The sequence below is a fragment of the Oryza sativa genome, chromosome 1 (genome assembly GCF_034140825.1).
Source record: "Oryza sativa Japonica Group chromosome 1, ASM3414082v1".
NCBI classification, from domain to species: Eukaryota; Viridiplantae; Streptophyta; class Magnoliopsida; order Poales; family Poaceae; genus Oryza; species Oryza sativa.
Genome location: NC_089035.1, coordinates 28,958,977 through 28,971,763, shown reverse-complemented (window position 1 = coordinate 28,971,763; position 12,787 = coordinate 28,958,977). Strand labels below are relative to the sequence as shown.

The 12,787-nt window shown below is 46.2% G+C and overlaps 2 protein-coding genes across 2 annotated transcripts; both read left to right on the top strand.

Moving 5' to 3' along the window:
• The first annotated feature begins 3,910 nt into the window (after nucleotides 1-3,910).
• LOC4327936 (L-gulonolactone oxidase 3) lies at nucleotides 3,911-7,323 on the top strand. Its single transcript, XM_015766338.3, has 2 exons — nucleotides 3,911-4,707; nucleotides 6,033-7,323. Exons 1-2 carry the CDS (start codon nucleotides 4,012-4,014, stop codon nucleotides 7,113-7,115), a joined length of 1,779 nt encoding a protein of 592 aa, XP_015621824.1. The 5' UTR covers nucleotides 3,911-4,011; the 3' UTR covers nucleotides 7,116-7,323.
• Nucleotides 7,324-9,191: 1,868 nt separating this feature from the next.
• Nucleotides 9,192-12,787, top strand: LOC4327935 (uncharacterized). The gene is made up of 6 exons (XM_015765875.2): nucleotides 9,192-9,316; nucleotides 10,027-10,159; nucleotides 10,782-10,885; nucleotides 11,013-11,184; nucleotides 11,313-11,453; nucleotides 12,223-12,787. Exons 1-6 carry the CDS (start codon nucleotides 9,267-9,269, stop codon nucleotides 12,580-12,582), a joined length of 960 nt encoding a protein of 319 aa, XP_015621361.1. The 5' UTR covers nucleotides 9,192-9,266; the 3' UTR covers nucleotides 12,583-12,787.

Genomic DNA, 12,787 nt, shown 5'->3' with positions numbered 1-12,787 from the left:
ATGTGAAGAGCAGCGTTTTGGCTGGAGCGGAGCACAGTAGGTCGTAGCATATCCGCCCATGGCGCCGGAGGAGTCCCTGCTTGCCGCTGCTGCTGCGGACGATGCCAGACACGCCCAGGCTGCTGGACCTCGCCGTGATGATGATCACAAGGCATGGCTATTACGAAGTATAGGGTATAGCTCCATCACTATAGGCATCATCTTCTTAATTAGCTACCCACTTGACTTGAGCAACCAGTCGGCAGCTAGCGTGCATGCGCGTGCGGATGGATGCGCTTGTTTATCCGCTAGCTTCAGAGTTTATATCAACCCAAATTGGTCACTGATCAAAGTGCTGATATTTTGCAGGAGCATGGCATGAAGCACGGGAAGGCTATGTCGTCGTGTATGACGGCGGCGGCAACGAGCTCTCGGCTCTCGCTATCCTTGACGACGACGCTGGACTCGGGGCTCACCCGGATCGGCGGCGCCAGCATAATGCTGCAGCGAAGCAAACAACTAGATCTCGTCGCCGTCGACGATCTTCAGCAGCGACGGTGGCTGCTTGGTGTGTCCCACCATGTGTTAATCCTACATGATGGTGCGGCGGGGGCGGTCATTTGTATGCAGAGGCGACGTCGAGGGAGTAGGGACCCTACACGATGGAGGCGGGGCGGTCGATGTATGTGGACTTGCGGAGGCATCATCGACGTTGAGAGATGCATGTCGTCGCTGCCGCCGTGCTCCCCATCACTGTCGAGGCGACGAGTCCGCCGCACGAGCCAAAACGCTGTTGTTCACGTGGGTTGGACCAAAGATTAGCTTGGTTGCCGGTAAACCCTGGTACAATATGCAAAGGATGGTAAAAAAAGATGGTACCATGTGAAAACTTAGACTTTACCCTGGTCCAAGTTACCACTTTGGTAAATATACATGGACCAAAGTGACATTTACTCATTAAAATATGAAAACTTTAGGGGCATGTTCCGTCGTCTTACTCAAACGTGCTTATTGACGGCCCTGTGTTTGAAAGCCAATTACCGAATGTCATGGTTGAGGTAGTGTAGGCATTCCTTTTAGTTTCTCTTTTAGTACTGTTTCATTTTCATAAGCTACAAAGTTGTGATAGATAAATCAACCTATGGATACTATCTCTGTCTCAAAATATTATAACCTAGATTGAATGTGACATATCCTAGTAAACGGATTTGAATAAATCTCCGTTCAGATTCGTTGTATTAGAATGTATCATCTCTGTTCAGATTCGTTGTATTAAAATGTGTCACATTCAATCTATTAGGCCATGTCTAACGCATCATGCTGGATAGCGGTCTTGGGCCTCCATGTAGGAGCCAAGTGCCCGCAGTAGTGGCAACCGGGGTCTCACGAGCTCAAGCGTGACCTAGAAGTTTCAACCGTCGTTGACTATGACAACAGTCGCGACCGACTATTAAGATCCTCGCGACTATGGCAGGGCGGTACGCTCTGCTCTCTCGCGACCTCTACTCTAATCAAAAGACTAAAGGCCCCTACGGAAGATGAAAAAGGCGAGGACTGAAATGAGAAAGGAAGGAGTTCGGCAAGACGACTTCGGTTCACACGTGAAAGTGCTTCGAAAGGTGTCAGCAGGTGCGCGGAGCCGGAGCCGGCATGTTCGCCCGCTGGGCCGAGTGTTCGCCCACTTCTGAGTCTTCGCCTTTAGAGAGAAATCCGTGTCCGCCCCAGCAAGAAAACGGCTGCGCGTTATTGTACTAACGCGCGACGGAGCAAGAAAACGTATGCGCGTGTACGGAAGCGCAACGGCTTTCGCGCTCATCCCTTGCTTCAAAACTACAGGTTTTAGCCCAGAGTTTGCTGGTCGCCAAAGACGAGAGCTTCGCCTTTGGAAGCGCCAGTAGCGTAGGGCGACCGGGCCAGCCGAGCCCCTCTGAATTAGTTGACGGCTTTGATGACTCGACGGTGAATATTAAGGAAACGCCTTGGCTTGGGAGTTGTGATGCCACAACTCTGGGTTGCACGTTGAGCAAATCCGGAGTCCCACGACTTGCTTTGGGGGCAAAGGAGAAGCAGAAGCAAACTTGTTCGTGGTCATCGTCACTCGCCGCTCCCCACATCCGCGCGCCGAGAACTCCCGGTGAGCTCTTGTCCAGATCTAGAGAGCTCGCGTGCCTTGGCTAGATCCACTGCCACTGTCGCTCGAGGAGAAGGCCGGCGAGCTCGCAGCCATATCCTTCGCCATGGGGATCCGGCATCGCCACCGCGATGATCCGCCGCTGACACTCGCGAAGAAGGGGAGGTGGAGAGGATCTATCGCCACCGCCGTTGTGGTCGCGTTGCCGCTCCCCACCAAGGTCGCCGGATCTAGTGAGCTCGCGAGCCGCAACCAAATCCGCTACCGCTGTCACTCGAGAAGGGGAGGGGGAGAGGCCAGCGAGCTCGCGGGAAAATCGAGCGCCACTGCTTGCGAAGAAGGGGAGAGGGAGAAGCCGGCGAGATCGCTTTGGATCCGGCGAGGTCACGGCGGGGACGGGAGGGATCCCGCTGACCGGGGTGGTGGAGGGGAGCAGATTGAGACCAAGGGCGGAGGTGCGGTGTCGGCGGCGGTGGAGAAGGGGATCGGGAGAGAGTAAGAGCAAGTTCACTAGTATAGCCAACTATTAGCTCTAATTCATCTATAGACAATCTAATAGCATATTTATACAATAATTGCATACTACACTATTAATATCTGGTCTCACCTGTCATACACATACTGCATCTTGGAGTCCGTGCTACAGCTGATTACAAATTTATAGTCCGCTGCTCTTCTCTCTTCTTATTTATCTCCTTAAAATATGTTTGTAGCTGGCTTATAGCCTGCTATTTTACTGCTCTAAAAAAGAGAGGGTGCACACTCCATACGTCACATTCTCATATGGATTGTCTGCCACACAATGCAAACGCGTGTATTGGAGTTTACAAGCTAGTACGCATTTAGCAGTCTCATATCCCACACAATCTATCCATTAAGAAATAATAATAACCTTACCAAGCTTACCTCCTTAGAAAAAGGGTGATTGATTTTTTTAAGTAAGGTTGACAGATAAGGTTTAACACTATCACTATTTATCATATTTAAATTTTTGAATTGAAAATAGGACTTATATTAAAAGAACAGAAAATAGAAAAAAATATCAATAGGGACTAATTAAACCAATTGTAGAAAAAGTTATAATTTCAAGAACCAATTAAGAAAACCCATTACCATAACCATTATTTTTAAGTGATTAAATATTAATGACCTTCCCTATAAGCTACTCCATACGTCACATTAAGGAGTATAACATAGCAGTATGGGTTTCTTCATATATTATTCCATATACAATCATATAGTTGATTTTGAAAGTTATATTATTGCATATACAGGGAATACCATCTGTCTGTATTGAGATCACATGCAGTCACTACTATGACTGCAAGTTAGTGACTGCATGGTATCTCATCCATCCATTTTCCAAATCAAGGGTACATATCAAAGTGCTACAACACCATTGCTATAGGTATGTACAGTATTATTTTTTTCTGTGCGAACAGTGCTCCGAGAATCTCAGCCATTGGATATAACTTGGATGGTCCTAATGTGACTGCTTAAGTTGCAGTCACACTAGTAACTGCACCTGAACCAAATCCCATCTGTCCGCCACTCCCCTCGTAAACGTGCGAGTTACCTTTCTAGTTTTTCTACGCATCTAGCCCTCTACATGTGTTTATATATTAAATTAAAATTGATCGAAATTGGGAACAAATTAAGCCAGATTGTCAATGACAATCCTTTCCAAGTACGTAAGGGCTGAGGCATCATTACTTGACACGCACAGCACTCCGCCCATCCCCGCGGCTGGCCTCGTCCGTCGCCACCACAAAAGCAAGACTGCAAGAATCGATCGAGCATAACCCCCCATTGCTCCAGCAACACACCAAGGCTGGCACCCAAGCAAAGCAAAAAAAAAAAAAAAAGGCGCACCCAACCCAAGATTGAGAACAAATTAAGCAATGGTCGCCACCTTTCTCCTCCCCCTCCTACTCTCCACCCTGCTGCCCGCCGCCGTCCCGCTGCCGCCGCGCCCGCCTGTGCGGTGTGGCGGTAGCGGCGGCGCCGGCGGCGATGGGGCAGGCTGCGTGCTCTCCAACGCCTACGGCGCGTGGTCGAGTGACCGCGCCGACTGCCCCGTCTCGGCCGTCGCGTACCCGGCGTCCGAGGCTGACGTGGTCGCGGTCGTCGCCGACGCCAGCGCCAAGAACATGCCCGTCAAGGTCGTCAGCGGCTTCGCGCACACCATCCCGAAACTGGCGTGCCCCGGGAACGGCAGCAGCGGCGCGGCCTCCTCCTTGCTCATCAGCACGGCGAGGTACGACGGCGTGGCGGTCGACGCCGCCGCGCGGACGGTGACCGCGGACGCCGGCGCGCCGCTGCGGGCCGTGATCGACGCGGCGGAGGCGAGCGGGCTGAGCCTGACGGCGGCGCCGTACTGGGAAGGGGTGAGCGTCGGGGGGCTCGTCAGCACGGGCTCCCACGGGAGCTCCTGGTGGGGCCGCGGCGGCGCCGTGCACGACCACGTGGTGGCGCTCAGGCTCGTCGTGCCCGCCGGCGCGGCGGACGGGTGGGCCAAGGTGGTGGCGCTCCGGAGAGGCGACGCGCTCTTCAACGCCGCTCTCGTCTCCCTCGGCTTGCTAGGGGTTATCTCAAAGGTAAGCGACCCATCACTCCTACTGTCCTCCTGCACGGCTGCACGTATGATTGGCTGTACTTTTCATGTCGTATAGTAGCGACCATCTGCATATGCCCCCGTCTGTATTGGCTGTATTTTCGGAAGGACAGCAAAGATCTCTTCGTTAAATTTGTCATCGGGCTACACCTCACATGTCTACCACTCCATGCATTGAGCAGCATGGTGGCAACAATAAATGCTATGCTAATTTGTGCAAATCTTCATCTTTAAATTGGTAGAATGAGGAAAGACAATTACTCCGTAGAATAGGAGTATACTTTATTCTTCCCTTGTCCCTGCTCACATAAATTAGTGCCGTTTTTGTTAATGACAAAAATATCGATCACCATAGCTATAAAGTTTGCTAGCTGTCACAAAACGTATATATCATGCATTTTGACTTAATTACTATGATTTGATGATATAATTCAATTGCCACGGTAGATTATTGAGAAATATACTAGCTTAGCGTGCATCATGGCTGGCCAGTCGATCTTCATCATGACACACGGATCGCACTAAATATGTTTACCCAAATCGTTTTCTAAGCTCGGATCTTAGATGCTCTCTATTTGTACTTTTGAGTGAACATTGAATTCCAAATTAAGATTTACATGACCGAATTATTTACCATTATTAATGTTTATTGAACCATGAGTATATGTCTGCATTTCTGCAACACCTCCATTCACGGTTTGCTACCGCAGAACTGTTGCAAAGCTTGATACTACCTAGCTGCAAATGGCGAGGATTGAGAGCAAGTACAGATTTTTGTCTAATTGAAAGAAAGAGAAAGGCAGAAGAGAGAGAGAGAGAGAGAGAGAGAGAGAGAGAGAGAGAGGAGAGAGAGAGAGAGAGAGAGAGAGAGAGGCGTCAGCGACTATTTTGCCGTCGGGTGGCACACTGCTACCCATGCTGTGGGCCGAGCTTTTTTTCGTGCACGTGTGACTTGCCGCATCCTTCGTGAGCAGCCAACCAAAGAATACTACTCGAGACTAAAAAAAAAGCTATGCATGAGAAATGGGTAGAGATAATCATAGAGCTCATTAATGTATCCGTTACCTTTTGAAACTAGCTGTAGTAAAATGATGTGTTATTTTTTAAACCAATAGCTAGCTGTACTATTAACCTTGCTATGATAGGAACTAATTATCACATTCACAGTCAAATTTGTTTATCTTTTTTTTGTAATTTATAAAAGTTACATCTAACATTGATATATTACATATAACATACTCATAAAACAAGGAGAGATCTTTTCCAAAGAGTTTAGAATCATTTCCCTAGTAATGTGGGAGTGTGCAGGTGACTCTGGCTCTGGAGCCAAGGTTCAAGAGAAGCATAAGCTACGAGTACAGGGACGACTCCACCTTCCAGGACGACTTCGCACGCCACGCCGCGAACCACGAGTTCGCCGACATCACCTGGTACCCGTCGCAGCACAAGGCGGTATACAGGATCGACGACCGCATGCCGCTCAACGCCACGGGCGACGGCGTCAACGACTTCATCGGCTTCCAGTCCACGCTCATCGCCGTCTCCTCCGGCATCAGGGCCCTCGAGACCGCGCTGGAGGCGTCCAGGAACGTGAAGGGCAAGTGCAAGATGGCGGCGGCGGAGATCGCGGCGAAGAGGCTCGTCGGCAACGGGCTGCGCGGCGCCGGCGGGCGGCTGTTCACGGGCTACCCCGTGGTGGGGTTCCAGGGGAGGATGCAGACGTCGGGCTCCTGCGCGCGCTCGCCGCCCACCGACACGCTCAGCGCGTGCCCCTGGGACCCCAGGTACAAGGGCCTCTTCTTCTACGAGAGCACGGCGATGTTCTCGCCTGCGGCGAGGTTCCGCGACTTCGTCCTCGACGTCAAGCGGCTGCGCGACGTCGACCCGGACAGCATGTGCGGCGTCGACGCGTACAACGGCCTCCTCGTCAGATTCGTGAAGGCGTCGGAGGCATACCTGGGCCAGCCGGAGGACACCGTGGTGGTGGACTTCAACTACTACCGCGCGTCGGACGGGTCGTCGCCGCGGCTGAGCCAGGACGTGTGGGAGGAGGTGGAGCAGCTGGCGTTCGTCAAGCACGGGGCGCGCCCGCACTGGGCCAAGAACAGGCTGGCGGCGTTCCGGGGCGTGCGGGGCAAGTACCCGAGCTGGGACAAGTTCGGCGCGGCGAAGCGGCAGCTCGACCCGCGGGGGCTGTTCGACAGCCGGTGGTCCGACGAGGTCGTCGGCGGGGAGGAGCAGCTGCCCAAGGCCGACGGCTGCGCGCTGGAGGGCCGCTGCGTCTGCTCCGAGGACAGGCACTGCAGCCCGAGCAAGGGGTACTACTGCAGACCGGGGCTCGTTTATTCAGAGGCCAGGGTCTGCAGGTACTCCGTTTCGCAACTAGTCTAAATAAAACCTGGTTGACTGCTGAGATTACTGATTCTTAATTAGTATGTTCAAAACAAAAATTGCTATAATTTACTTTTTTCTTTTCGAAAAAATATATATGCTGAGATTCATGCATGTTCTTGAATACACACATGTCGTTCTTAAATACTTCATATTATAAGACTTTCTAGCATCGCTTATATATATATATATAATTTGTTTGGTGCTCCATGGTGTCCGGGCTCTACGATTTAAATTGAGTATATACTCAATTCAAATGAGTATGAAACTTTTTCAATTATTTAGGTATTAACATTAACTACTTTACTAACTAGTTCAAACTTTTTTTTTGTTAGATTTTGATTCTAGGTATATAGCATCCATACATATAATTACATACTTAGGTATGTAATCATGGATTGTGAAATAAAGTTAAATTTGAGTTGTTTTGTTGATAGGTATAGGTATGAATCGAATTCTTATAACTAGGTATATACTCACAATTTGAAAATTTTAAAAAATTTGAGTGATTTTGTGCATTTGAAACCATGGCGCCGGGCACCATAGTGCCCCATATGAGTGTCCTATATATATATATATATATATATATATATATATATATATATAAATATATAATAAATCTAGACATATATATATGTCTAGATTCATTAATATCTATATAAATGTGGATAATGCTAGAAAGTCTTATAATATGAAACGGAGGGAGTACATGTCGGTGGTGGATGCAGGATGTCGATGATGGGGGCATAGAGTTACTGAAACATCATCCAATGAGGAAAAATAAGTGCAAATAAAAAACATTATTATAGAACCTACTAGATGAAAGGATTTTCATGGCGGTACCTTTTTTTTTTTTTTGTTGGCGGCCATATGAGAGCTCTGCTTGTGAAATTGCAACGTAGGGGTTTAGGACCGTCAATAAAAATAGATCTTTGTTGGAGGCTGCTTTATGATGGCCGCTAGCGAAAAGGGATCTTCGCTCGTGGATTGCCGCCAGCAGAGAAAACGGTACTTTGGTCTATGACGGAGCGTTTGGCCACTTATGAAAACCTATTTTGACCATCCTAAAAATGTTTTTCGTAGTAGTGGAAAACAAACAAAATAGCTAAGGAAAAATGATAATACTCTTGAAAAATATGATTTTGTGTTTAAGAATGGTTGTTTTGACCAAGCTGATTGCGTATACACATACTATATTAAATCACGTCAGTTGAAAAATAAATTGGGATACAAGTGTACCCCCATATCCGGTACACCCCTTGAAGGATCCCAGTAACGAATCCATGATAAAATCAGTGGGTGGGCTCAAAGTCGAAGTCTCGATACAATTAAAATGACGGACATACTGTTGCGCAAGTCAAATTCAATGCGTACATGATCAAAGATCACGGGAAAAGGAAAGAATTGAGTACTAAAATATGCACTCTCTTATGCCTTAGCAAATGGTTAAGTTAGGAGCCACACATATATAAATTAGCACAATTAGTAACAAATGAATAGTAGGAAAATACAAATAAACTAACCATTGCAAATCAGGGAGAATATTATGAATGTTGTTTTCTTCTCCATCGCAAATCTACCAATAAATTTCATAAATAATAAATCTTTATCTCAATAGAGAAATAATAGGATACACTCACTATAAGCAGCAGGCAAGCTGGGAGAAGCGCCCTTCGCCTCCAATTCTTCGCTACCGCCATGTCATGCTTCCCATTCACCACTAGCAGCCTCGGCCTCGCTCTCGCCCTCAGGTGCCCGTCGTTCGGATCCGCCAACACCGCACCGCCGCAATCGTTGGCACAAGCTACAACCCTCAGTTTTCAGTTCAACCCTCTAAAGGAAAATGTACATATAAGATCTATCTTATTGTCATCTGATTATAAAATCGTACCCCAACCATAAAATTAGATATATACAAAATCTTTTCCTTCCTCCTCTCTCTCTCAGTGCTATTTTTTTACCGATCTTTTACTAGTGCTATGGATCGAATTTTCTCTAAAGATAACGTACTACAACTCTTATTGTTCAAATGAAAATGCTAGGGGTATAACTGCAAATATCCACACAGCAGCCAGCAGGTCCTTCCTTCCTCCCCTACCTCCCCTTTGCGCTTGACATCGCCGGGTGGATCAGCGGCGGAGGCTGCCAGCGATGTCGTCCCTCAACTCGCTCTTCAACCGCTCCACCTTCGGTACCAAATGGTTCGCCTCCTCGCCTTCTCCCTCCTCCCAGATCCAACTACTATCCCCTCCTCTGCTGCAATTTGTCTCTCGGATTGGGTCCGTGTTGCTAAGATCGGCGACTTTCATGCTCGTGCTTGTGCTTAGCAAGGAGTTCTAGATTTAGGTTCCGTTCCGCAGGTATCGACAGGTAGTTTTCTATGGAGACAGAAGAATAACATAAACTTAGCTTCCGTCTGGATCCGAGTGAGTAGAGAGATAGAGAGCAGCCGTCTTCACCTCCTCCTGTAATGAATTGCCATCGCTGAATGCTTCTGTTCATTATTTCCTTAAAGGGTGTGCCAAATTCGCGTATATTGCATTTTTTTTTGGATCTTAGGCTATTCCACAGACACACACAGTCAATGTTTTGATGATTGCTAGCTTCATTTTTTTTTCAGAACTCTGACTGTAAGTGGCACCGTAACTGGATTAAACCAGCAGAACTCAACTAGTATAAATACCAGTATGCACTGGCGTTATCAGATCAAAGGAAGACGATGAGTTCATTAAAATTACTGTATTAGAGTTAGTGAGATCCAGTTACTAGTAATTGCTTACCCACGGCCACAACTACTTTATGTTTCATGTCGTTCATACAGTGAATAATTGCATTGCCTATGCATACATAGATAAACAGTGTGGCTTTATTTTGTAACCTCAATTAACAGAGGTTTCGTGCATTCTTTTAGCAAAACATGCTTGAATTTAGTCATTTCGAGGATCAAGCTGCTGCGCAACAGGAGGGAGTTGCAGCTAATAAATATGCGCAAAGAGATGGTTCAGTATCTTCAGACAGGCCAGGAATCGATAGCAAGGATTCGGGTAAATTACTGCTATTTATGAGCTACTCCCTCCATTCCAAAATATAAGGCACAACCACCCTTAACCCAAAGACCAAGAAATAATTATTATCATCTTGTAGTTTGGATCATCCTAATAAATATAATGCATGCATCCAATAGGATTAGACAACATGCGAGTGGAGAATTTAAAATAGTAATAATTTAATGGAGAAGATATCATAGTTAATTGCATGCTTGCATGCATGCCTTATACTCCCTCCATTCCAAAATATAGGGCACAACTACTTTTTAAAAGTGTTTCATAATATAAGGCGTGCATGCATGCATGACAATTAATTACCATCTCTTCTCTCCTAAATTATTATTTTTTAAATCATACACTCACAAGATGTTTAATTCTATTGGGTGCATGTATTGTATTAATTGGATTGATTCAAACAAAGAGGTGATAATAATTATTTCTTGGTCTTTGGATTAAGGGTGGTTATGCCTTATATTTTGGAATGGAGGGAGTATTATGGAACATCTAAGAAAAGTGGTTGTGCCTTATATTGTGGAATGGAGGGAGTAATAAATATGCACAAAGATGGTTCCATTTCTATTTTTTCTTCATTTCTCTAAACTATCATTTTTATTCATAGGTGGAGCACATTATTCGAGAGCAAAATATATTGGCTGCATATGAGATTGTTGAGCTTTTCTGCGAATTTGTGCTGGCAAGGGTCCCTATTGTTGAGGTCCAAAAGTAGGTCCAGTTTTATCAAGTGTCTTCTCATTAAGTTACTGTTTTGCCATCATGCATATATCATGATTATTTGTTTCTCTCACTTAATACAGTATCATAACAGTTTACTGGCTTTATCATGGAACAGGGAATGCCCCTTCGAACTACGGGAAGCAATAGCTAGTATAATATTTGCATCAGGGAGATGTTCAGACTTGCCTGAGCTAATGCATCTCCGTACTTTGTTCACCACCAAATATGGCAAGGAATTTGTTGCTGCAGCTATGGAATTGCGTCCTGACAGCGGTGTTAATCGTACAGTAAGAAGAAGCACCAACATCTGTTCTTTTCAGAAAACTAATTTGTGTTTTTGCTTGCAAGTTGAGCATCTTGTATTCTTGTGTCAATTTTAGAAAAAGAGGAATAAAATTGTCCATCTTGTATGCAGATAATCGAGAAGCTCTCAGTGAAGGCCCCATCAGCTGAATCAAAGCTGAAGGTTCTGAAAGCTATTGCTCAAGAGTATGGCCTTGAATGGGACTCATCGAATACTGAAGCAGAGCTTAACAAGAAATACGAAGATCTGCTGGTAACATTTGCTAAGTTATTGTTTTTCCTAATTATCAGAACCAAATGGTATTTTTGCATGTGACAGCTTAAAAATCAATTGTTTGCAAATTGTACTAGCATAGCTAAAGCCTGAAAGACTAAATGCTCATATGCAATTTTGTGGAATTAATGTAAAGGAACACTACTGTTTTAGGACACCCTTCTCACTTATGTTTTGTTCAGACTAGTTTGGTCTTGGTCTGGTTAATACTGAGAATACATAAATGTATTTTTACATGTTAATCTAATCAACACGAAGCACCCTTTTTTCGTCTAACTTTTGGCTAGTAAATCTAGGGCTGTCAACTGCATACTTGATTAGTTCTGTTCATGATTTTTGTAGTCTGTACGATTGGGGCACCATGTCGTGTGCCTAGGTTCTGTTTGTAGATTATTCCCCTCCGATCTCATTCTTGGTTCCAGCTCTGTCTTCCATCCTTATCTCTTGTTCCCAATCTCCCGTGACTATATGCGGTAGAAGGGTGGGACCCACATATCAGTGACTGTAATGGTAGTGACATTATGGTAGAGGATCCTCACCCCGAGTGTACAGGTTGATTCGGACTCTTACATTGTGGGTTACAAACGTGATGTTTTAGCTGATGTTTTAGCGCTAGAAATTTACAGGAACGAGCAGAAACAGCTTATTTCAAACCTCTCTAGCTCTATCTAAAATCTAAATGTTCACTTTTGCGTTCGACCATAAAGACACTGGACATTCACTTCATTTGTTCTGTACTTGTTTACAGGATGGATCAGGATCCTCAGCACGCCAGGGCCAGTTACCTATAATCGAGAACTCTCCAGTTGCTTCCATTTCCAGAGATATGCCATCGTTGTCCATTTCACCTGTCGAGGACACTGGAAAATATCAAGCTGCTCCCCAGTCCCCAAGCTCACCTGCTGGGTCTGCAGTAATGCATGCGGCTACCAAGAGTAACATGGTGAGCCAGGAGCATCATCGCTCCCCTGCTGATGAGATATCGTGCGCAACCCCAAGTTCGTCGGACGTTCTTGAAAAAGCCCGAGCTGCCATTGCTGCAGCCAACCGCGCCTCCGCCGCTGCCCGTGCAGCCGCGGACCTTGTAAAGGTCAAAATTACAAGCTAGTGACGCACTGACGCCTGCTGTTGTGGCGAACCAAGGCAAGTTGCGTGGTTTGAGATTGTGGCAACTCGGGTTTATTACTGACTATACACATGCTTAATTTGAATGACAAAGTGTGGCTTAAACAAACGAGAAAGTGTATTACTGTATACCACTCTCTTGGCATTTCAACTGAGTTAGTGTGGCTTTTGCCTTTCTGTTCCTTGCA

Bases quoted from the DNA above. Each gene is read 5' to 3' on its own strand.
- LOC4327935 (XM_015765875.2), top strand. From the start codon at position 9,267: ATGTCGTCCCTCAACTCGCTCTTCAACCGCTCCACCTTCGGTACCAAA. The intron at 11,185-11,312 runs GTAAGAAGAAGC...TCTTGTATGCAG, and splicing joins ACAGCGGTGTTAATCGTACA to ATAATCGAGAAGCTCTCAGT. The intron at 11,454-12,222 runs GTAACATTTGCT...ACTTGTTTACAG, and splicing joins AGAAATACGAAGATCTGCTG to GATGGATCAGGATCCTCAGC.
- LOC4327936 (XM_015766338.3), top strand. From the start codon at position 4,012: ATGGTCGCCACCTTTCTCCTCCCCCTCCTACTCTCCACCCTGCTGCCC. The intron at 4,708-6,032 runs GTAAGCGACCCA...GGGAGTGTGCAG, and splicing joins TGCTAGGGGTTATCTCAAAG to GTGACTCTGGCTCTGGAGCC.